The 24191-nt window shown below is 39.1% G+C and overlaps 1 protein-coding gene across 1 annotated transcript; it reads left to right on the top strand.

Moving 5' to 3' along the window:
* The first annotated feature begins 83 nt into the window (after window positions 1-83).
* KLHL7 (kelch like family member 7) lies at window positions 84-23492 on the top strand. The gene is made up of 11 exons (XM_061464771.1): window positions 84-388; window positions 2851-2953; window positions 3819-3912; window positions 4941-5065; window positions 6747-6922; window positions 9875-10049; window positions 11551-11693; window positions 16957-17197; window positions 20033-20234; window positions 20508-20605; window positions 22208-23492. Exons 1-11 carry the CDS (start codon window positions 269-271, stop codon window positions 22489-22491), a joined length of 1761 nt encoding a protein of 586 aa, XP_061320755.1. The 5' UTR covers window positions 84-268; the 3' UTR covers window positions 22492-23492.
* The last annotated feature ends 699 nt before the right edge of the window (window positions 23493-24191 follow it).

A 24191-nucleotide genomic window follows, 5' to 3' on the forward strand; every position in this document is an offset into this window, starting at 1 on the left:
TTATCCCGCGTGCGGGCCGCGCTGGCCTATGTCGTCAGCGCGCCTCGCCTCGCCCCGCCCTTCGTCCGAAGGCCTCAGCTGCCGCCCCGGCGAGCGGCCCTCCGGTTTCGGAGGGTCCGGTCATTGCCTCCGCCTCCCCCTCCCCCTCCTGTCTGTCTGCTCCCCTGGCCAAGCGTCGGCAGCCGCTGGTCGGCAGCTGGCGGGCGTCGCATGTACCCCTGTGGGGGTGGCGGGCCGGCGGTGTCCGCGGCGGTGAGGGCGGGGGAGCATGGCCGACCCTGGGTCGGACAAGAGCAGCAAGAAGAAGACGGAGAAGAAGCTAGCTGCCCACGAGGAGGCGAAGCTGCTGGCGAGCTTCATGGGAGTCATGAACACCATGCGCAAGCAGGTACGGCCTCGGTCGCGGCGGCTCTGTCGCGGGCTCCCGGCCAGGCACGCGGTCATTACTGTAAGCCCCGAGCCCCGCCGGTGCTGGTAGCGCTGCCCCGTATCCCGGTCCTGTCTCCCGCCTGAAAGTTTGCTCGGGTTTTCTGTCGCTGGGGTTTAGCTGCGACGATCAACCACAACGAAGGCGCTTGGAGGCCGGTACCGCCGAGGCAGGCCGCGTGCTGAGTGCGCGAGTTAGTAGGCTAAGGTCCCCGTGAGCGCTGCTGTGTGCCGGCACGGCGAGTGTAACGAGTCCAGCTTTCACCTGGAACGGCGTATTGGTGGTGCTGAAGGCTGAAGACACAGCGGATATGCTGCTTTATCTAATGATGGCATGCCTGTTATAGGGCAGGAGTTAAACTGCGATGCATAGCCGAGTTTCTCCAGTTAGGGGTTTCACGTAGCTTTTTCAAGGAGGGGTGTAAAGAGGATGATAATGAATTTTGGCCAGGAACTCTTTTCTGAACAAATACTGTGAATGGTGTCAGCGTACTGAAGGTGTAGTGGGAGCAGAGGAGTGACTGGGGCCATGGTTTGGTTTCACAGGTAGCATTTCTTGTACTTCATGCTGAATGCATCTGGCCATCACACTTAAGAAACCAGTACAGGGCACGGGTGGCCTCAGCTTTACAAATTCTGACCTTTTGGAATGATCAGCTTCCTAGGTCTGTAGTACAATGATTATTAAAGATGACTCTTCTGATTACCAGTAGAACAAGAGCTGTAACCAAAGCTAGTCATACAGGTGTATTTCAGTTGAGCTGTCCAAACTGAAAGAAATGCTGACAAAAGCTTAAATTTTTGGTACATTAGCAGAAGGATGATCTGTGTAAGTCTGTGCATACAGAATCATAGAATGGTTTGGGTTGGGAGGGACCTTAAAGTTCATCCAGTTCCAGCCTTCCTGCCTATGGGCAGGGACACCTTCCACTAGACCAGGTTGCTCAAAGCCCTGTCCAACCTGGTCAGGGAAGGGGCACCCACAGCTTCTCTGGGTAACCTGTTCCAGTGTCTCCATTAGATGTATATACAGCTTCTAGCGCAAGGAAACTGCAGTCCTTTACCATGTCACATACTCCAGTATGTGGTACCACAATGTTGTTCTGCATAAGGACCTCATCTTTCAGTATAATAGAGTGCCAACTCTTATCTAGTTACGAGGTACTCTGAACAGGGAGAGGGAGGATCAGGGTTAAGTGCTGTGAAACCTCAGTTGATGCCTTTGCATATCCTGCCCACTGGTGACCACTCCAGAAATTCTTGCATAGTTCATGACACTCATACTTCTTTTAGTTCTTTGTAAGAAGAGATTAGCTATGTGATTATACAGGATCAAATTAGGAAGTCAGCAGGAGTCAGAGGACAATGCACTAGTTCAGCTGATTAGCTGTGCTAAAATTTAAGAGGATTTATAAGTAGCTCTTCTTGTATTTTTGATAAGTTGGGAACTATGCTGTGGTTATAAAACCTAAATATGATGCAAGTTAAAAATTTCCTGTGATGGAAATAGCAACGTGCATATGGAGCACTGGCTATTTATCTGCATTAGTTTAGTGCTGTGGGAAAGTGGGCCGATTGGAAAGCACAGCTAGTTTTAAAGAGGCTGTTTTTTGTGTGAGCTGGTATCTAGAGACAGCTTCCATAAGTATGGGAGTTTGAACTATGGACAAGCCTGCACTTAGTACTGGTAAGATACTGGGGGCTAGTGTTTTAGTGCATGGAGGACTTGTCGTTCATCTCCAACAAAATATGTCTCATGTCTTCGTGGGTTTTACAGAGCTATTTGGCAGCATGCAGGTAAATCCTGTGTTGCAACTTTGCAGCTGAGTGGAGGTCAGCCAGGACTGAAGTAATTGGGAATGAAGATGGGACAGAGTTGCTAGGTGTTGCTGAACCTGTTATTTGGAAGGTGAAGCACCCTAATGAAGCTCACCCTTGGGTGTGTCCTTTGGTTGAGTAACACATCTGCTGCCTCGTTGAGGCCACTCAGTGACACCAGTGGGTCCTCCTGGAAAGAAACACACACAATCTCTGAAGAGCATTAGTTGAAATGGAACAGTCACACCCAGAAACATCCCAGGAGAAGAAATGAAAATGAGTTGTTTTGGTTGACAGCTTTTTCTGCACCCAGAGAGGCCTTAGAATAGCCAAGATGCATGAGAGCTTTAATCAGAGTTTGTTATTTGTGGCCATTCTCAGGTACATATTCATGGGTAAACTGAACTTTGCTAGTTCTCCAGGTTATTGAGCTGAACTTTGACTTTCAGGAAATCTTTTTATTACATAATGCTCTTGAGTCGTGTATATTGAGAAAAGTGATGAATTTCTGTAAGCTGTTTTTAAAGAAATATTGCTGAAGGATTTTTTTTTTTAGTGCTCATCTTTGTGGGGTTTATTTGTCTGGCTTTTTTTCCTCTGCTTTAGAAAACTCTATGTGATGTGATTCTTATGGTTCAAGACAGAAAGATCCCAGCTCACCGTGTTGTGCTTGCTTCAGCCAGTCATTTTTTTAACCTGATGTTTACTAGTAAGTGTTTTCAGAATTTATTTATTACAAGCTTTTGTGATGATATCCTGTTGGACTTGTGGCTGACAAGCTGTTTATTTTACAAAAGCAATTAATTTCAGGGTAAGCATAAGTGAAGATTTCCTCATTTTGTGTCTTCTTCCTTTCATCTCCATTAACCCTTCCCCTCATTTTCCCTTTTAACTCTTCTGATCAGGTCAAGTGTTAATTTGTATGTAAATTGTCTTATTAATTGGGGCCCATACACTGTATTAGAGTTGCTCTCTCTCTATCTTAACCTGAAAACTGTGAGTTTTTACCCCCATGACAGAATTTCTCTCTCCATTGTTATCCACTAGGCACTTCCACATATAAAATGGGCTTTCAGAAGAGTAAACATCTTTGCATTTATTCTGTCTTTACAAATTCAATTATGTCGTAGCTGCCTTACTTTTGCATGCCTTAGCCAGGAATTGTAAAATTACTGTGCTATAAAACACATTAAAATTGAGTAGAAATAAAACAATTGTGGTTTCAATGGTCAGCTTGTAACCGTCTGTGAGCAAACCTACAGTGCTGTGTCTGGATGTGGGGAGCTCAGAGCTGTCTCTCATTACCAGCTTGAATGTGGAAATAGCTTTTGACACTCTCGAAACTTACTCTCCAGACCCTTCACCAGCTTCTTTGCTCTTTTGTGGACCTGCTACAGCACTTCAATGTATGTCTTGTAGTGAGGGGCCCAGAAATGAACACAGCATTCTGGGTGCGGCCTCACAAGTGCAGAGTACAGGGTACTTTGTACAATTACTTTATTTCCTACTGTTTGCAAAATGTACAATAACAAGAATGACTTATTGATATAATTTGTCTTTTAATCTATTTGCAGCAAACATGCTTGAATCAAAGTCCTTTGAAGTGGAGCTAAAAGATGCAGAACCTGACATTATTGAACAGCTTGTGGAGTTTGCTTATACTGCAAGGTAGTTTTGTTACTTAAAGCTGGCGCTTTTTCTAGGAAGCTTTCCAGTTGTAAATGATAACATCTTAAAATAATGCTTTTATGATTCATCAGGTTTGTTACCATTACAATAGTTTGTTTACAGGCTGATGTGACTAGACCCTTCTATCCTTTTTCCCTTTTCCTTTTTATTTAATCAGCAGGAAGCCCTACAGACTAAAGAGAACAGTAGTTGTTTCTCTAAAGCAATTCAAAGCACTTCAAGCTTTTGACTTCAGTGGTGGAGTCAAATGGTCTTTCCTATTGTTCTGAAATTCAGGCCCTTACTGGTATCAGCAGGGTTTCTCTTTATGGCCCTGGTAGCTATCACATAGAACCATTTCCAGGAGTAAAAATACCTTAGTCTCAGGTCAGACAGGGTAGATAACTGTTCTGTGAACAGCAGTTCCCTCCTATCTTGGGTTGCTGACATGGTTGTTTTCCTTTTTAAACAGAGCTTGTACAGATGACTAGGATTGTAAACAGTACTACTTAATAAGCTTTCCTGACCAATGGATGCCAGGCTTTTCATCTTTGTACTAACGGGATTAACTCTCCTTAGGTCCTCTCTTTCTCTCCTTTCTTTGAGATAAGAAATACACTCCATTGGTGATGAGAGACAGTCAGTGTCACCACCCCAGTAATATGGTTGCCTTCCCTGATGCTGAAGCCTTTGTCTGTGCCCTGTGTACCTTCTCTTGAAGCACTGCCAAACTGGTTGATCTGCTTTTGCATGCTGGGCCAATCGGCCAGAGCAGTCTTGATGATGAGTTTAGACAGATTTTGCTGATGCCTATTTGGGAGCAGGAGACTGTCAGATAAAAGGTTCTGTTTGCTTTCGGTTTTGTGAAAGGGGCTAATCACACAAGTCTGCAGTATATATGTGAAAGATTCTTGGGTAAAGATCAGGGAGATAATTTTGCCATTTATGTGAATTGGTGTAAGCTGCTTTTTTACTACAACAAAGTAGGTAATTCCGGTGATGCTAATTTTACGCCTTCTGTTTTGCAGAATCTCGGTTAACAGCAATAATGTCCAGTCTTTACTAGATGCAGCAAACCAATACCAAATTGAACCTGTGAAAAAAATGTGTGTGGACTTCTTAAAAGAACAAGTTGATGCTTCCAATTGTCTCGGTAAGAGAAATGCGAACTTTAAGTTTACCATTTATTTTTTAACGTCACTTTTCCTGAAAAGCAGTATTGTCTAATGTTTGGCTAAATCCAGGCATGTAAAAATACTTTCACATTAATATTTTGTTCCAAATCTGAACTGTTGTCCCTTGCCATAGATAAAACAATCTGACAGTTGTTTTGCCAGTATCAGTGCCTGCTGACTGTGCTAGGTCTCATCCCAGCTTGGCAGTGCTGTGGGAGCTTATTGTTTGTTAGAGAATCTCAGCTGTTTAGTAAGGTGAAGCTTTCAGTTGTTGTTACTGCACTTGGAGACAAAACTTGAGAGTTGTAATTTCTACAAAACTGGCATATCTTCCTGAAGTATAAGCAGGGTAAGTTTAGGTTACTCGTGATTTTGGTTGCTCTTCGTTTTGACTGAAATCCATAAATGTCATCCAGGCCGGTCTGGTATTAGTATGTTCTCTAGTTCTAGTATGATTTTGGTGTTGCACAAAAGGTAAGCAACAAGTAGAACTTTTTCATGCTTAAGATTTGGTGCACTTTAATCAGAGATTAAAGATAAACTTGTTTATAGGATTTCTTATTGCAGTTGGTCAAATAATTCTCCTAGTAACATCTCTATTATGTTACAGATGTTTATAATATCAGTAGGAATGTTTTGCAAGTATCTGAATTACAGTGATTCCACTGACACTTTGGTGCAGTTGTGGCTGTGGCTCTGAAATGACTTCTGGAAGAAATACATTACCTTCTAAGGAAAATGCTACTTATGCTTGCTTTGAGGCATATTCCTTCCTCTGTGTTGCTTGAGGGTTTTTTGGTTTTGGGTTTGTTTTTTTAGAGCAGCTCAGGCTCATTGCAGCCCAGGGTTGGTGAGTTTTACCACACTTCATAGAATTATATTTGGTCTGGAAGGCACCTTCAAAGATTATCTGATTCAGACCCCATCTGCCATGGGCAGGGACACCTTTCACTAGACCAGGTTGCTCAAAGCCCTGTCCAGCCTGGCCTTAAACACTGCCAGGGATATGGAGCATTCGCTTGCCACCACCTCTGTATGTGCTTGCCTGGTTTCTAATGGGAAGGCTGGAAATGGTGCTGTTCAGTAGAAGTTGCTATTTACACCTTTATGCAATCTTCTGCCCTTGCAGCATTAACCATTTGACTTTTTTTGTGCTGACTTGTATAGAAAAGTCTCGGTTCATTGTGACTCTTGAAGGAAATTTGGGCTTCATAGGTGACTGCTGCCACATGAGCAGATCAGGTTGTAAAACCTGGATCTAGTTTCTCAAGCTGTTCTGGTTAGATTTTGTTATTGTGATATGGCTCAGAACTGGTTAAGGTACTGTTACCTGCTTCATAATGGGGAAAGAAACAGTGAGGAAGTAGTGCTGGAGGGAGTTAATACAGTAAGTGCTTCAGGTCTGATTCTCAGCTTGGGAGTGCTATGGATCAGCAGCTTGTGCTTATCTTAGTTTGCCTTGAGTTGCAGATGAGTTATGACAGCATGTGTTTTAAAGAAAAGATAAAAGCATGGTAATAGTAAACTGGGGTTGCAAGTATCACTGAAATTACAGTAATCTTATTCTATTGTAATATATCAAAGGTAATTGCAGTTCAAGTTTGGAAGTTGTTTTGGTTTTCTTTTTTCTTAATTTTCCCCTCAATTTTCCCCTCACAGGTATAAGTGTGTTAGCAGAATGCTTAGACTGTCCAGAACTGAAAGCCACTGCAGATGACTTTATCCATCAGCATTTCACTGAAGTTTACAAGACAGATGAATTTCTTCAGCTTGATGTTAAACGTGTGACACATCTCTTGAATCAGGATACGTTGACAGTGAGGGCAGAAGACCAGGTGAGATCACTCTTTCATACCAGCTAAGAGCACTGAACTTCACCATCTTTTTTTATAACCAAGAGCTGCTTTAAAGTATCTCAAGTCTGATGTTCGTACAGTATATGATGCACATAGTGCTTGCTACATTGTAGAATAAAAGGTACATCCTAGCTTGATCAAAACCAAATATTAATGAATATCCACATTTTATGTGTGGCTATTAATATAGAATCCTAGAATAGTTAGGGTTGGAAAAGACATTAAGATAATCTAGTTCTAACTCCCCTGCCATGGGCAGGGACACCTCACACTATACCATGTCACCCAAGGCTATGTCCAGCCTGGCCTTGAACACCGCCAGGGATAGAGTATTCACAATTTCCCTGGGCAACCCATTCCAGTGCCTCCCCACCCTTACAATAAAGAACTTCTTCCTTATATCCAATCTAAACTTCCCGTTTAAGTTCTAACCCGTTACCCCTCGTCCTGTCACTACAGTCCCTAATGAATAGTCCTTTGCCAGCATCCTTACAGCCCCCTTCAGATACTGGAAGGCTGCTATGTATGTGTTCTTTTACCAGACTAGGAAGAAAGATGTCATAAAGGGAGTGAGCAAAACAGTTTCCTTTATCAAGATATCTCGCGTACGTGAGCTGAATTAAGTTTGATGTATGATAGCAGTTGCTCCTAGATTAGGGTTTATGTGCTATCAGTAAAAGTTGACTACTTCAGAGTGTTAAGCAAAATGCGCCTTAATGTATGCATGTATCTACCTGAGCAGGGGCTCAGCTTGTTCCAGAGAGGAATTGCTTTTGATGGAAACGTGCATACACAAGCTTGGGGAACTGAGGGACTTGGAAGCAAGATGAACATAATGCTAGATGGATTGCCAGTGGGGTATTGATGGAAGGCCCTTATTTGGGAAGTGGGCACAAAAAAAATCAACAAATGTTTAGGTGGCTGAAAGGAGCCTGGACTTTCACTCAATTGAAAGTTGTAACCTGTGGTAGAAATTACTTCCACAATTATCCCACTTGGAAAGCTTGATTCAGCTTATAGCACAGCCCTAAATGTTTGTTTGCCAGCTTGTTCTTCCTGCTGCAGGGAGATAGGAAGAGTATAGATGCCTGCACCGGAGCCCAAAGAGGTGATTGCAGGATTGTTGTAGCTGCTGGGTACTTGTTGTAGCTTCCCAAATATGTTGAAAACAAACTGAAATCTTGCCTTTCTAGCTATGCTGTTCTGGTGCTTGAATTAGGTAATTTAAGTTTGCATATGTTATTGTGAGTTGACTCATACCTTTGAAGTGCAACAGAGGGACCTCACAGCCAAGCTGGTATGTGTATCCACTTAGATATAAATGGATGTTTCCCTGACTGTGAAGTTCAGCTTATACTGAAGAAACCACAATAATTCGGTGAATCTGCTGCAGTAAAAAGCTTCAGTGAAAAGAGGATTACTAACAGGGGGGTGTAATATCAGGTGATTGAATATGATAATTAGCTGGTTACAAGTATAAGTTATGTCGCAGTTCAACATCTTGCCATGTGCTGGGAAAATTCCAGGTTTCAGGGTGACATTCTCAAAGCTGGAAGTGGTGTTTGACTTACAACTGGAAGTCCCCACTTTGGAATTTACTTTCTTGAAGTTCTGTTGGTAAGGTAGCATAGCATGCTTTAAATTGGCAGCAGTGGTAGAAATTTTGTGTAGGTAATATGGCATCGTTAAAATTCCTTCAGGAAAGTAGCAGTGTGCAGTATGAAACTGCAAGAGTTTGCCAGCAGTACTATAGGAATCTGATTTTTCCAGGAGTACTGCTACAAAGTTGATGTTAGAGTGGAACTTTTGTATTGGTGTAAAGCATATTTACATTTAGGAAAAAAAAAAAGGGAAGATAGCCTTAATTACCAACTGTCTTGGTTTTCCTGCATGCAAGGAGTGTCCCTGCTGATGAAGGGATACAATGTTCCTGTCCCCATCATTCTGTTGAATTTACTTAGCTGATGGAATTGAGCCTTACTTTTTTTTTAATTTCTTTACTCTCCCTGGTCATTTTACAGAATTTTAGCTGAGACGGTCTAGCAGTTCCTCTGAGTAACTCTTAACTCTACCATGAAGTGTCTTTCCGCATTCTATCTCAGTTACTCACCACTGATTGTTGTGATTAGCTTCAGCTACAGGAGTAGGCATTGACTGTGCTATCACGTGTGATGAAGTCAGTGCTGACTGTGAAGTGGCAGCATAGTAGATAATCTTGATGTGTCTGAGAGCACTGTGGAAGTATCTTGGTACATAGGTAATAATGGATTTTCCTGACCCAGGCAAGATTTGTTTGTAACCTTCCCTGTTCTGTCCTCCCTACCCTCTAAGAAAACCTGTTATCATTTCCTGTAAAGAGAAGACTGAGAGATTCTCTGAATGGTAAATTTATGATAGTGTGCAGCTAAAAGCTTTAATTTAAATTGTCCCTTAAGGCATAACAATAGCAATTTATTTGGATCCCCAACACTATGATTTGGTAACACAAACAGTTTGTCAGCTCAAGAGACTGTGTCAAGTAGAAGCCATCTTAACACTTCTGATGAAGTATTACCTGTTTTATGGCATAGAATTCAATTCATATTAGACTTCATCTTGTTACAGGGGTTACTCACATAAATGTGAATTGCAGGTTTATGCTTCCCATTTGGAGGAGAAAAAAACTGAATATCTGAAATAATTGTGTTTTTTTTTTTCAGGTTTGTAGACGGGTTTTATTCTGTGGTTGCATATTTGTTTTACTTCAGGTCTGAGCATTGTCTTTTAGGGGCTTTGGTTGGTTTGTTGGGGTTTTTTGGAAGATGGTGATGGATCCCCACATACTAAAACGTTACTATGAATTAACATTCAACAGGTAGAAGAATCAATTTGGTATATTTGTTATTTGTCTGTGTGATGATTACCTTATCCTTTTCTTGTCCCTTGCTTAAGGTTTACGATGCAGCAGTCAGATGGCTGAAGTATGATGAGCCAAATCGCCAGCCGTACATGGTTGATATTCTTGCTAAAGTCCGATTTCCTCTTATATCAAAGAACTTCTTAAGTAAAACAGTTCAGGCTGAACCACTTATTCAGGATAACCCAGAATGCCTTAAAATGGTGATCAGTAAGTTGACCTCTACCTGAAATCTTTTATGTTCTGAACATTTAAAACAATATGCTGTGGAATCTGAAAACTGTTTGCTGTAAAATGCTCTGACAATGCTTTCACATTAAATTTATCTGACTGTTCCCTCTAGGATGCTTTGTTTAGTTCAAGTCGGATTAGCATGTAAATAAAATGCAATTTATGTAACAGTGTGACTTTCTTTTCTAGCAAATGACAGGAATTCCATGACAAGTAATGAAATGGAGATTTTGTTAATGAGTCATTAGGGTAATTGGAAGTGTTAGTGTGCCTTTGAGACAGGCGAGTAACTTCAACATTGTTCATGTCAGCATGTGAATTAAAAGAAATATTTTATGTCAAAATTCTGAATATCATAAAGCTTCCCTAAGCAAATTAGGATGTTAGGTATATGTTGCACTGTATTATTTCTAGTAGATACTGACCTTTGAGCCTACAAACAGTTGCATTCTCGAAGTGCAGATGAGATGGCAAGCAAGCTTCCCTTCTTAGGAAACGGCTTTTGTGGACTGTTGCCATCTAAGAAAGAAAAGCCTAGATGTTGATAAATTTCCAGGAAAGAAATTTTTTAATTCCAGTAGCAATTACCTAGTTGGCTTCATTTTAGTGTAGAGCTAAAAAATGAGATGCAGTTGTTTTCCTTCAGTCTCAATGAACAAGATTCAAATTAACCTAAATGTTGGTAAGTATTGTACTTGATGACCATCAACATCTCAGTCATACTTCTTGTGTGACATGGATTTGGGTGCATTGTTTAAGAAATAAGGATTTTTTGTTTCTGTTATTAGTGGCTTGTAATGACACTAACATTTTTACTTTCTTTGGAACATTTCTTAGGAGAATGCTTATTTTTGTAATACCACTTGTAACTAATATTTTGCATTGTTAAGCTAGGACAGAAGTGAGGGGTTTTCATGAGGTAAATGGGCTAGAGATGCTTTCCTTGTTAATGAGAAATTGGGGGGCAAGGAGGCCAGCATGGTTGACTTCTCACTGCATTCAAGTCCCTTCTTTTAATGTTAGTACTGCCCTCTTTAGGCTCCCAGTTTTGCTATTCTTTTTGTTTGGCTTTTTTTTGTTTGCTTGTTTGTTTTGTGGTTTTTTTTGGGGGGGTTTTGTTTTGCTTTTTATTTTTTTGGAAGGGTTATTTCCTTTTGCCTGTTTCATTGTGACAAACTCAGGTGCTTGCTTATACTGGCTAAACGAGCTGATCAGTCAGCTGGTGTATAACAGGAGTCTGTATCCATGTCCGGTTTTCACATGGAGCAGGCAGTTTGAAATAGGATGTTCATCTGAGTATGCTCCCATCCTCATGTACTACTGTGCTGCTTTTCCTTTTAAATCAAAGCTGTATAGGTATAATGTAGAAACTTGATTTTCCCCCTTTCCCTCCTTTCTCTTTCCCTCTCCCATCCTCTGCAACATCCCTTTCCATTTATGAGCTACACCGGACCTGCAACACTTGTTGTCTTCCTTCTAGGTGGCATGCGATACCATCTACTTTCCCCAGAAGACAGAGAAGAGTTAGTGGAAGGTACACGGCCAAGAAGAAAAAAACATGATTACCGCATTGCTTTATTTGGAGGCTCACAGCCCCAGTCCTGCAGATATTTTAATCCAAAGGTAATCGTTACCTCAGAATGCATTAAGATTCACTGCTTGTAATCTTACATGTTTTATTTGCTGATAATATTAATTAAGACATAATAATCTGCAATATGCTATTAGGAAGGATGTATTCCCTGCTTCTTGGGGATATAGTTGGAAGAGTATGGTTAATTAGGTATTTTCAAATCTGTGTACCTAGATATAATACTTCAATTTGAATAGAATGGTTATGTGTTTGTTTATTGGCAATATTAGATACAGAGTTCTGATAAATCTGATTTGAGAATTGATTGATTGGTATGTGCATCCCACAGCTGGAAATAAATAAAAGGCCACTGAAACATCAAGCAATCGCATAGGAACATATGAAAGTCTGTAAGCATGTGCATGCATGTATGTGTTCAGAGAACAACTCAAAGCAGTTTCTTTTTTAGCACAAATTATTGGCTTGTATGTTAGTGTAGAACCCAGTTTTAGAGTGTAAGGTGGCTTTTCAGTACATTTGTTATAAATATGCAACCACTTCTAAATCCCAATGGTTCACAATTCTGTTTCTTCCTAAAAGTATGTAAGGAGAAGAACTGGGAGATAAGTATTATGTAAGTGGAAAAGAGTGAATTTCTACAGCAACAACAAAAAAAAGAGATGGCTAATGTAGAGCAAGCAAGCTTTGCCTGAAACTTTTTTCCATGTTTCCTGAATAAGATCAAGCCACAGGCATGGTGTATATTTCAACTATGCAGACTAGATGTTCTAGAAACATTAGCTGCATGCAGAAGTATTATCCCTGCCCTGTTTTACCAGGCAAGCACATGCAGTAGTACAGAAAAAAAAGTTGCTACATAAACATCAGTGCTCTCAAGTTATGGGATCACATATATGTAAAATTTTGTTGCAGAAATTCTTGTTGTCCTAACTCAGCATAGTAAGTGCTCTTTGTAACTTCAAACAGTTTTGTGTGTTACCTGTGTGAACTTTATAGTCAATGTGAGCCCTGTCAAATTGAATTCAGAATGAATGAGCCCTTGGGATGTGTTTTAAACTCATCTTTCCTATTCCCTTTATGTAAGATAAAATTGAAGCCACTTTTGAGCACCCTTCAAGTCTGGAGGAAAAAAAAACTAACAGCTTTGCTGACTTAGTTTGAGAAACATTGAATGTGTATTTTTATTGGGAATTACAAATTTCTAAATAATCACCACCTTTTTTTCTTCATGCACATACTTGAGTAAGATAAACAGTACTCCAGCTGGGGGTGAGGAGGTGAGGGTAACAGAGCAGATAATTCTCTCCTTTCCAAGGTCTGAGTTGGGGAAACCTTTGATCAGGTTATTTATCCTTTTCACACAGTTGGTTTTGGCATTTTAACAAGTTGTAATTCACCCAGTATGCTCTGACCTTTCTTTTATTAGAAAGAAATCAGATCAAAGATTCTTTCTCTTACTCTCCATTTACTTATTTTGGAGCAAAGCTAATTTTAGGCAGGATGGAAACTAGCTTTGAGACTTATTATCCCAGTCACTAATTGGCAGCAGTATTATCAGTGTAGTGTGCATGTGGTCTCTTTACCAACCTAACTGATAAGTTAAATTCTGTAAGTGCCTAATGTCAGTGGTGGTCAGAACTCAAAAGATGGGGGGTTTGCTTAATCGCTCTTTATAAACTAACATAATTTCTCCCTTCCCGGTTGTCACCATGTATTTTCTGAAAATATAATATTGTTTGAAAACTAATAATCTCAATGCATGCTTAATGGGAGTGACAGGTAAAGACTTGCAACCGAAAAGAAAATTACATATGTAGTTAGGTGATCTTCAGTCAGACCTAAAATATTATATTGCAAAGTAATCTGTTTTGTGGACAAAAAGTCGTATCTATGTAAGTCTCCATTAAAGCATAGAGTAAAATAGCTTAATTTTTTCGTGGACTACTTGTCCACACATAACACCAAAAAAGAATGCAGTTTGGAAGAAATCTTGCAGCACTGCCTCTGATCAAGCTTTATAGCTTTTCATATAGATGGGGGGGGGGGGGGGCAGGAGAGGGAAAGGAAAAAAGTAGGTAATTGGAGATCTTGATTCTAACAAGCATGTCTTCCTTGAATGTTTTCCTAGTGTGTTTGTATGCTTTCTTGGATATTCTTAGCTAGCCTGTCATGTGTTGTTGAATAGCTTTCACTTCATTTCCAACTCTAAGCTATTTAAAGGTCTTTTTCTGATGTTTTGCTCATGTATCTGAGTTTGATCTTTAATTAACTGTGACAGTGTCTTCTTAAATGCAACAAACCAAGGATACAGAACCCCTGTTGAATTAGTATAGTGTGCGTGTAAAATACATGTGGGATTGAAGGCTCCAATGCTTCAGACTATACCATGTTTAACTTGCTTTAATTAGTCTTATCAAAACATGATAGTGTTACAGAGCAGAAAATCAAGGCTGTGTATGTACTTTTGCAAGGTTAGGACCTTAGGGAAGAATTAACATTTAGTTTGGTTTCTGTTGAACTGGTTGAATAGTAACCTATTCCTTCACTTCTGATTTTAATTAAATTCAATAACTTAATTAATATATCAGCTAAAGAAACAGCTCAAAACGATGGTTATGTTTTTTCCTGAAAGTATTTTCTCAGTTGTAATGATATAAATGTCAATAATTAAAATATTGTAAAACCTAGTGCAAACAACTTTAATTTTCACTAATTGTGTTGCACACAGAAATAGTTTCTAATGCTGTTCTTCATTTCCCTGTTGTCAGAAAGGATTCTTTAAATAAGAATGAATTGGATACTGTGTGTTATTTGTTAAGGCTATTAGCAGTACTATTTTAAGTCTCTATTTGTTGTCTTTGTTGCACTGTAACTGATATTTCTACTGAATAGAAATCTGTTGATTTCTATTGATTACTTCATCAAGAGAGCAACAGGACAGATGCAGACGGGCATAAAACTTGTGGAGCAACCTAATCTGGCACTATTTTGAGTAGAGATGTTTTCAGAACTCTAGTAGAAATCCTAGATGTTTTATTAACAGTGGTAGGAAGCAGTTTCTTGTAGAATTTTCCACAGATTTTTTTTTTAGCTTCTTTCCCACCCCCCCCCTCCAATAAAATACTTTCAGTTTTATGAATTCTTGATAAAAATTTATACATGACTTTCTGGGATTTTTGAGGCAGCAATATTCTTATTTTCTTGAAACTGCTGTCTCTAGGGACCAGAAATGGCTGCAAGTTTTAACTTCTTAAGTGGACAATTCAGCAAGTAACAGATGCCTACCAATGATATCTCTTAATGAATAAGGGAATGGGCATACCTTTTATGAGGAAAGAGCTGTAGTCAATAAGCTAGTAGTGGGGAGGCTGTCCATGCTACATACGTCTGCTGTTCTCCCTGACAAACTTGAAAGAGCAGGTATCAGGTGAAAATGACGGAAAAGTCTTGAGCAGATGGAGGTACTTTTTCATGTGGCCCATGATTACATGTGCCATTCTTGTCACAAGGTCTTGTGCCTGTAGGAGGTCAGACAGTTTTAATAAGTGATTAAATCAATGAAAGAGGAAAAAAAAAAACCTTTCAAAAACTATTAAATGCAAAGGTACCGCTTCTGCCTCTGGTGTCTTGCACCACTATTTGTTGAAAACAAAGATCAGCAAGGAAAGTGTCACCACATGCTTATCTTGGGCTTTCTTTTCCCTACTCGCCCCCAAGAAATGAGGTTTGCCCCTGCCCAGGGCTGTGTGGATCTTCACTGTGGCGTAAAGCAACTCTTCAGCATAATTCTTAAGTGTGTAAAATGCATAAACTGAAATCAGTTCTATGTGGTGCAGGCTAGCACTGAAGAGCATTACGAGAGAATGACCTAAACTGCTTCCTGCTGAAAGAGGAGGATACTGCCGAGTATGCTCAGGTTATGGCTTTTTATTTGATAAAGGTGTGGATGAAATGGTAGCTATGAACTGAAGCCATAAGTGGGTCAGATCACAGCCCTTTATAACAATAAACAACGGGATTTTTTGTAAAAGTGCCAGAAGTTTGAGCTAGAATTATGTTGATCTTGCACAATGCACTAAGACATTTTCTTAAGATTTATGCAGCTATTTATTTTGCCATGCTGTAGTATGGCTTTCCTTTCTAGGATGCCCCAGGACCTGTTTCTCACCATAAAGGGCCACATGCACCTGCCAGCTCTTCTTGATATGGGGGATGCTACAAGAAAAGATTGTAAGATGTTTTGGACTATAACATGCTCTGCCTCTCTTTCTTTGAACCCCCATGTAGGAGTCGCTGTTCTTCCTCATTGACTAAGGTGTTTGAAGTATGTCCTTGCTAAGAAAATGTAATGATGTAACGTCTTGTGTGAATCATTCCAATGAAGGTCATTCAGCAGGTTGAGCTAGACTATCTTGAGGTGGCACAGATAACAGTTAAGGTCCCATACTTTCCTATTCAGTACAGGACCACAAGCTGTGCTCATGGAATATGTGAGATGCTGTTACTCAAGAAGTGTTTCTTGTGCTGTAATCTATCCTGGTCTGCCATCAGTTGCTGACTTTGGTGTTCTTACGGTTTTGGGTAGCGTTACTGCCCATATTTGATGCTTGCTGATCTTGCCAATCCAAGCAAGATTCAGTTTCTAGGCAACATGACTGCCAATATTTGTGATGGAGCATTGCCCTATTTCTTATGCTATCAACTGTGGATAGCTATAGATCATTTGTGTTTTGTAAATTCTGTAAATAAGCTTCTAGTTGTCATGGTAATAAAGTATGTATCAGAGCTTTTTAACTGAGTTGCTTGTCAATTTGGATATTATCTTTTTTTTCCATCGCCTTTGTTTGGTGCATTCTGTATTTTATTTTATTCTTTAGAAAGAATCTGTTACTATGTGTAAAGATGTCTTTTTTCCATTCCTATAAAACAAAATGCAGTCCTAACTTCACTGATCACATGCATTGTTTCTGACATGATAGCAGCAGGAGGTCAGTTCTGTTGGGGGAAAAAACCCTGTTTTTCAGGGAAGCTGTACCGGGTGCACACAGGGAATGAGGGAATAGAAATGCATAATGTCATGGTTTGTTGCAGCTAACTATGTCTGTGTCTAAGAGATTTTTTTCAAGAGTACGCCTGAGGAGTATTCTTCAATAAACAGTATTCATGTGTGTTTTGACAAGGAACTTTAAAACTGAACGTATCTAAATCTCTATGAAAAGCTCTGTTTGAAAACACTCGCTGTGCAGGTAAGTGTTATAATCTATTAGACATTACTTGTTCTTTGTAATGCAGGATTACAGCTGGACAGACATCCGATGTCCCTTTGAAAAGCGCAGGGATGCAGCTTGTGTCTTCTGGGACAACGTAGTTTATATTTTGGGTGGTTCCCAGCTCTTCCCTATAAAGCGAATGGACTGCTACAATGTGGTGAAGGATAGCTGGTATTCCAAGCTAGGACCTCCAACACCTCGAGATAGCCTTGCAGCCTGTGCTGCTGAGGGCAAAATTTATACATCTGGTGGTTCAGAAGTGGGTAAGACACTAAAAATCTTTAAAACAAACCAAAAAAATAAAAAAAGGCACAAAGACCTGGAAATTTTTCTGGTTTTTGCATGACTGTTGAAAAGAAGCTGCACGTTGCCATGTTAGCCTAATGAGTTTATTTTTCTATATTTAAGATTTTTATCCTCCCCACAATCCAATAACCTATTTCTGTTATGTTTTTAAAATGGTTTCACTGATTGAAATGATTAAAATTTACATTAAGCATCAAGTACACTGCAACTCTTTGGAAAGTTAACTAGGGACAGGGAAATAGATTTTGGCAGTCCCGCTCAGCTCTTAGCTTTACTTCTATAAATGCACAGAACTCAGCGTGGTTTAATGTTTTCTGTGATGTATGACCAGAATAGCTGCATTTTGGCAATGGCATTTGTTGTTTACAACATATGTTGGGCCTGATGAGGCCTTTTTTAAGCGGGCGGGGGGGAGCTTTTAGCACTGTGCTTTTTGTAGTGAAATGGTACATGGCCCTGTGAAGGAATTTGTCAGTTTTTGGTCAAATGACAGATATTATCATCTGATAGTTTGTTATCCAGTTAGTCTGCTTCAGTAAATGAAGGAAAATGACTTTCTTTAGATATTAGTAAAAAAAAAAAAAGACCTTTAGGGTTTTTCCTCCAAAAAAAGACGGGTGTTGCTGGGTGTTACAGCAACATTTTAAAATTTGTTTTGTCTAGATCTGATACAAGCAAATCAAAAGTTGGAATGTAGGTATGCTATATCCAAAAAATACAGAGCTTTAAAAAAAGCTGTGTTCTGCAGGGAGAAAAAAGGAAGTCAACACAAAACCTAGAGCCAGGAGAAATTTTCTGTTAGGTCCTTTTGAGTTCTGCCTTGCTGCAGAGGGAGGTGAGAAGATGAAAAGAGGTCATAATCGATGCTTAAGATTGAATCACTTAATGGGAAGTTATGACATTTAGGTAATGTTAGCTGACTCCTAAAATACTTTTGAAGGGTTAATTTAGCAGCAGATTAGGCAGTTCCTACCCGCCACCTAGTGTCATAACTGTGAAATGGCACCTTTCCCATTAAATTAGGCTTTCATGGGCAAACTTGAAACACTACAGTCTGCTAAATCTTGTAGTTTCCCATGTCAGCTCAGGAGGGAGTATGATACAAACTTTGATTGTATAGTTTATTTTCTAATACATTGTAATTAGTTAATACAACTATAATGGAAGTTTTAATTTAGGAGTTTTCTTTTAAATTTACCATTGCATAACTGCATACTGTCCCTTTGCTTCCCATAGATATTATTCAAGACAGAATAGTAAAAGCTAAAAATTAATAATGGAGTTTATTTTGCCTGTACTCTTTTCTTCTTTGGAACCCAGTGAACACTGCTTTTTTGGAAAAGTGTGTCTATGCCAAATCTAGCATTTTCTGCTTTGGAGCATGCAATTATGTGAAACCATTATTTTGAGAAAATGCTGCAGTGTGTTTAGCTGTAGAGGAATCTAAAAATTGCATGCTTTCTGCACTGATTGAGGAGTTTGGAAAACTAATTACTGTGCTAGTCCACTACAGAAAACAGGGCTCAGTTCCCCTTTTTGAACTCTTGGGGGTACTGTTTTATTTGCAATAGCAAGCAGAGTTTGGAAGTTAAACATACTAAATTCTTCCACTGTATTTAGGTGCAGGAAAACAATATTTAACATTATACTGACAACATACTGAAAATGGAATCTTTTACCTTTTTAAAAAAAAGACATTAAAGACAGTTCTGCTGTTACTTCCCATGGATGAGAGATTCTACAGTTTCAGAGCAATAAGGATGTGTATTTACATCAAGGAAAAAATATGTCCCACTTGATACGGTTCTTCATGATACTGAGAATTACATGGTAGGAGTAAACAAATGCAGTTTATAGAAGTCTGCTCCTGGTTTTGGATCTAGAAATGTAGTATTGTTTTGAGGGCTCAAATCCCCAGCTGTGAGTGCTGCTAGTGTGACACAGTTAGATTTTTAGAAGTAGAAAGCCAAGGAAAAAGAATTGCAAAGAAAGGCACCTTTAACTGTTCTAGATGAATATATCTATTGAAACAAAAGGGGAGAAGTTGTTTTCTGAGAAAGTTGTATCCATCCTTCTCTGCTTTGGTTACGATTCATGAGCATGAGTCTTTCAGTTCCCATCTAACTTCACTAGAAAAACTTTATTTCAGTAATAGCTTTATTTGCCCTTGAGGAAGTAGTACACAGACCTTGCACTTCCAGAAAATACTATCTGCTAGTCCCCAGGAAGAATGTAACATGGTGAGGGGTAGCTGTCTTGTGGTTGCTAATAATTCAGGAGTGGGTTACAACATAATCAAGTTCCAGAGGCAACAAGTATGCAGGGAATTGGGCAAGTCACACTGCTTAGAGAAAAAAGACTTACGTGAATCTGTGCTAAGTTTATAAGGCTGGTTTCATCTTCACATCTGAAAATTCAACATATTTCTAAGTAGTGAGAGTAGGAGGAGATTACGACAAATGATTAGTAATTTATATACATTTTTGTTCAGTGTTTATTCCTTCCCCCCCCCCCCCAAAAAAAAAAGCCCAAACAAAACCCCCATCATTTGTTTCTGGTTTTAAACACAAATAGCAGTTTTATAAACTTACTTGCATATTTTGGAACAAAAGAGTCCAAAGAATTACAAGTAGGCAATTTCTGAATAGCCCCAAGTTTCAAGTTGGTTACTTTTGCTTTTGGAGGTGGGAAAGCAGCTTTCCCTTTTCAACAAATAAATTACTGTTAGACTCTTCTCTTGAAAGACAGCCATAAAAATTAATGCCACTTTGGTGGGTTTCTGTTTTTTTAAGGAAATTCTGCACTGTATTTATTTGAATGCTATGACACGAGAACAGAAAGCTGGCACACAAAGCCCAGCATGCTGACTCAGCGATGCAGCCATGGGATGGTGGAGGCGAATGGTCTCATTTACGTGTGTGGAGGAAGCTTGGGAAACAATGTATCTGGAAGAGTCCTAAATTCCTGTGAAGTCTATGATCCAGCCACCGAAACGTAAGTATTAATTCTGATTATTTTTGGTCACTTGTGGCTTTACTTGCTCTGTAAATAACTAAAGTATGGATGAAAAATTATATGTGGTAAGGACTTTTGCTGAGTTAAGCTGTAATAAACAAGTTATCTGTAGTTTCACTTAAAAGGCAGTTTTTCTTAAGCAGCTTTTTTTCTGTATTTATTTTCCTAATGCTAGGTTTTATTTATTTACTTTATACTTATTTACTAGAAACTGTATAGTGAGTTTGCCTGTTTGGTTTTCTTTTTCCCTAGGTGGACTGAGCTATGTCCAATGATTGAAGCCAGAAAGAATCATGGTCTGGTGTTTGTGAAGGACAAAATATTTGCTGTGGGTGGACAAAATGGCTTAGGTACTTGAATTCTGCCAGTTCTCTAGCTAGTCACACTAGGTTTCATGGGGGCCTTTTTTTCTTCTACAAAGCATTCATTCTGCTCTGTTCAGCTGAAAAACTTTGAGCAGTACCATAAAACATGTCCTCTTGTTGTGACACCATTGTTGCCTTCTTTCTTGCTTTACTTGCTTATTTTTCACTCTTTTTACTAATGACAGTACTCCCAAACCCAGGTACGCACCCAGACTGTAGCCCAGTTCTGCAGTAGTTAATATGGCTAAACCAGTCATCTGAGAAAAGATTGATTTTTTAAAATTTTTTATTCATCATGTATTTTGAGAGCTTTCAGCATTCTTTTTGAGACAGGTGTAGCTATTATTTTGGGTACTTCAGTCTAAAGGCTTAAAGCTAGTCAACCATTTTAAAGCAGTGAAAAAGTGAAAACTTCTTTGACTGCCTTAGCTTTGAAATATGACTTACTGTCATTAGCAAGTCATTTATGATCTGCCTGTTTCTCCTTGCCTTTAAAACTAGAATAATATTTTATTTCCCAGGAGAACTGAATTTTAATTACATAGGGTTTCTGAAGTGCTTTTTTGAAATGGAAAGTTCTCAGCTATGAGGTTTATTAACTACCATTTATGGTAATTGGAATATTTGATTTCAGATTAATACTATTTTAGAATATCTCTTGTATTTTAATTAGATATTAAAACTACTCCAGAATGATTGATTTCTGATGCAAAAAATCAGGAGGTTTTTTTTTGCAAACATTATATTAATCACTTATAGCCAGAGCTGCCATTTTGTTAAATGTTAAGTTATTCACCGAATGCTCATTTCAGAAGTGTGTACAATAAGCAAATAAGTTAAAGTTATTATTTTGCAGTTCTTATTCTGTAGCCTGATTAATTGTTCTTACTGTAATATATGGAGAAGAGTCATATCTGAGGCAAAATATTTGTACCTCTTAACATGATATAAAGTTTTCTTAATCTCTCAGATCTAAGAATTCAGGACTGAAAATGAAAACTGTGACCCTTATTACAATTGTTAAATAGGGGTAACAGGATGTTTGTAGATATTAATACCCTGTTTCCTAAAGAAGTAAATCTTAGTCATAAAATCTACTCTTCCCTAATAACTTCTGATTCTCTTGGCCCTTTTCAAAAGGACTTGGGCTTTTAAACTTGGCTGATTTTAATATCCTAATGAAGAGAGACATCCTGTATCAGTAAATGACCAAATTTAGGTAAAGGGTAGTGGTGACCCCTCTAGAATAAAATGCTCTCACTATAGGGAAGTTTTGGGTGGATTCCTGAGTTTTAGTCACTAGCCACAAATCCAAAAGGAATTTGGTATTGTAGTTCTTCTGTTCATGAAGTAATGTTAGAATCTCTAGAAAGCATACAATGTGAAATTTGTTACATCTCGCTTTTAGTCTTCTTTTTATTTTTCTCTGTTTCTGTATTTATAAAAGGGTAAAACTGTAGTTTAGAAACCTGTACCTTTTAATCTAAACCTTGAAAATACAAATTATTTGACTTAGGTTTTTTTTTATGCTCTAGTTCAGTCCATGGTATGATGTAATAAGCAATTATCTATTTCATTGCTTTGTAGGTGGCCTTGATAATGTAGAATATTACGATATCAAGATGAATGAATGGAAGATGGTGTCTCCAATGCCATGGAAAGGTGTAACAGTGAAGTGTGCTGCTGTGGGATCTGTAGTCTATGTCCTGGCTGGTTTTCAGGGTGTTGGTCGATTAGGGCACATTCTTGAATATAATACTGAAACAGACAAGTGGATAGCTAACTCCAAAGTCCGTGCTTTCCCAGTGACAAGTTGTTTAATCTGTGTTGTAGACACTTGTGGGGCAAATGAAGAAACTTTAGAGACTTGAAGACCCATAGGCGATGCTGAGACATTCTTCAAGGACTTGGGGAAAGATGGCTAGTGGTGCTTTGCTTCCATGTTTTACTGAATTTTGTTAAACTGAGTAATAGGAAAAACTGAGCTGCAGTCTTTCAATTTGTATATACAGCGTATTGTATTACATGGATTTTTGTCATGCCCATTTTCTTTTCTGTTTTAAGAGATGGGGATGTGTTTTGAGAATCAGCTTATCTAGCTGAGATCGTATGGCATATTCCTGTAAAAGAACTGTGTGTGGCCTTGTCAAAAATAGACCCAGTCCAATTATTCAGAAAAACTCAAAGCATCTGATGAAGATAAGATTTCTGGTTAAATGACACTTTACTGAGCTCAGTTGCGGAGACTTCTTCATTTAATAAAGGTGAGTAAATGCAGCTTGGGTCATGAGAAATGATGAGCAAAGAATCCTCTCATTTATACCTACCTGCCGAAATCTTACTAGGATGCAATGAAGATTTTTTATTTTTTCCTCAGGAAAGACCAAGGACAGCAGTATAATAAATGATTCCCACAGTGCATGGGGATAGGTTATGCAGCCCTCTAGATCATGACAGCTGGCCCTCTTCCAGTGACTGACTTCCATCATTTGCATGACTGCTTATTGATATTTTTTTTTTAAGTTAGACAGGCCATATATATAGATTAGATAAACACTTCGCTAATGACCTCTGGCATTTTGGGGGGCTTTCACGGAAAGACTTGTTTTTTTTTTATTGTCCTGAGGTAAGGGGACGGTGGGGAAGTCCACAATAATTGTGCACTATAATTAGCAAGTTGGAAACTTGGGATTAATTTTCAATATATCTTCCCAGGTATCAGACTGTACATACTGTGAATGCCAAGCTATGACTAAAGATGGGAATAGGAATGGGAAAGCAAAGTCAATACAACAAATGTATTGATTTTTCTTCTTGAAAATGACTGTTTTTAAAATGGCATGAACCAAGTCATTAAAGATATTTTCTAGAAGTCTTCTAAAGTTGCACATGGTTATTAATGTCTGGTTTGTAAGCATATAGTTCTGTAGATGTTTGCAGCCAACAGAGTAGTAACTTTCCTCCAGTGTGTAAGTTCAGCTTGTCCAGCTGTGGGTGTCAATACTGTGTACATCTTCCAGCTCGTGGAAGACTATACAGTGTATGTATGTCTGTCCTGCGCCCATGCTAGCTTAGTATCTTCACCCTGATTTTGTCACCTCTCTTCCGGTTTGCTAATTTTGCTCATTTTCTATGAGACGAGTGAACTTAAAAAGCTGGTGCTTACCTACCTATACCTTGTGCATTGCTGGTGGTGTGGATTTTTAGCCTGGTTTATTTCTGAAGATCCTCCATGTGCCCATTTGTAGTATAAAATCCAGTTTTCAAAGTCAGTGCTGCTTTGTAGACAGCCTCTTGGTTTTCTTCCTTTATCCTAACAAGTCTGCATCTACAGGAAGTAGCAGATGCACTCATGGCTTGGTATCAGTTCCTGCAACTCAGTTCTTTATTCAGGAGAAAGTGAATGTTGTCATTCCCCCCCCCCCTTTCCATTTTTCGGAGCCACAAAACAAAGGTGTCACTCCTCTAACAAGCAGCTGGAGTCAACTGTGTACTTTTCAGAGTGTACAGGCTCTATGTTCTTTCGTAGATGCTTTTAAAATTGTGATGCCCCCTCTGACTTTGTTTTCAA

This window comes from Pezoporus flaviventris, unplaced genomic scaffold (genome assembly GCF_033815535.1).
Source record: "Pezoporus flaviventris isolate CSIRO_AGI_PZ_B2104156 unplaced genomic scaffold, CSIRO_AGI_Pfla_v1 ptg000037l, whole genome shotgun sequence".
In the NCBI taxonomy this organism is placed as follows: domain Eukaryota; kingdom Metazoa; phylum Chordata; class Aves; order Psittaciformes; family Psittacidae; genus Pezoporus; species Pezoporus flaviventris.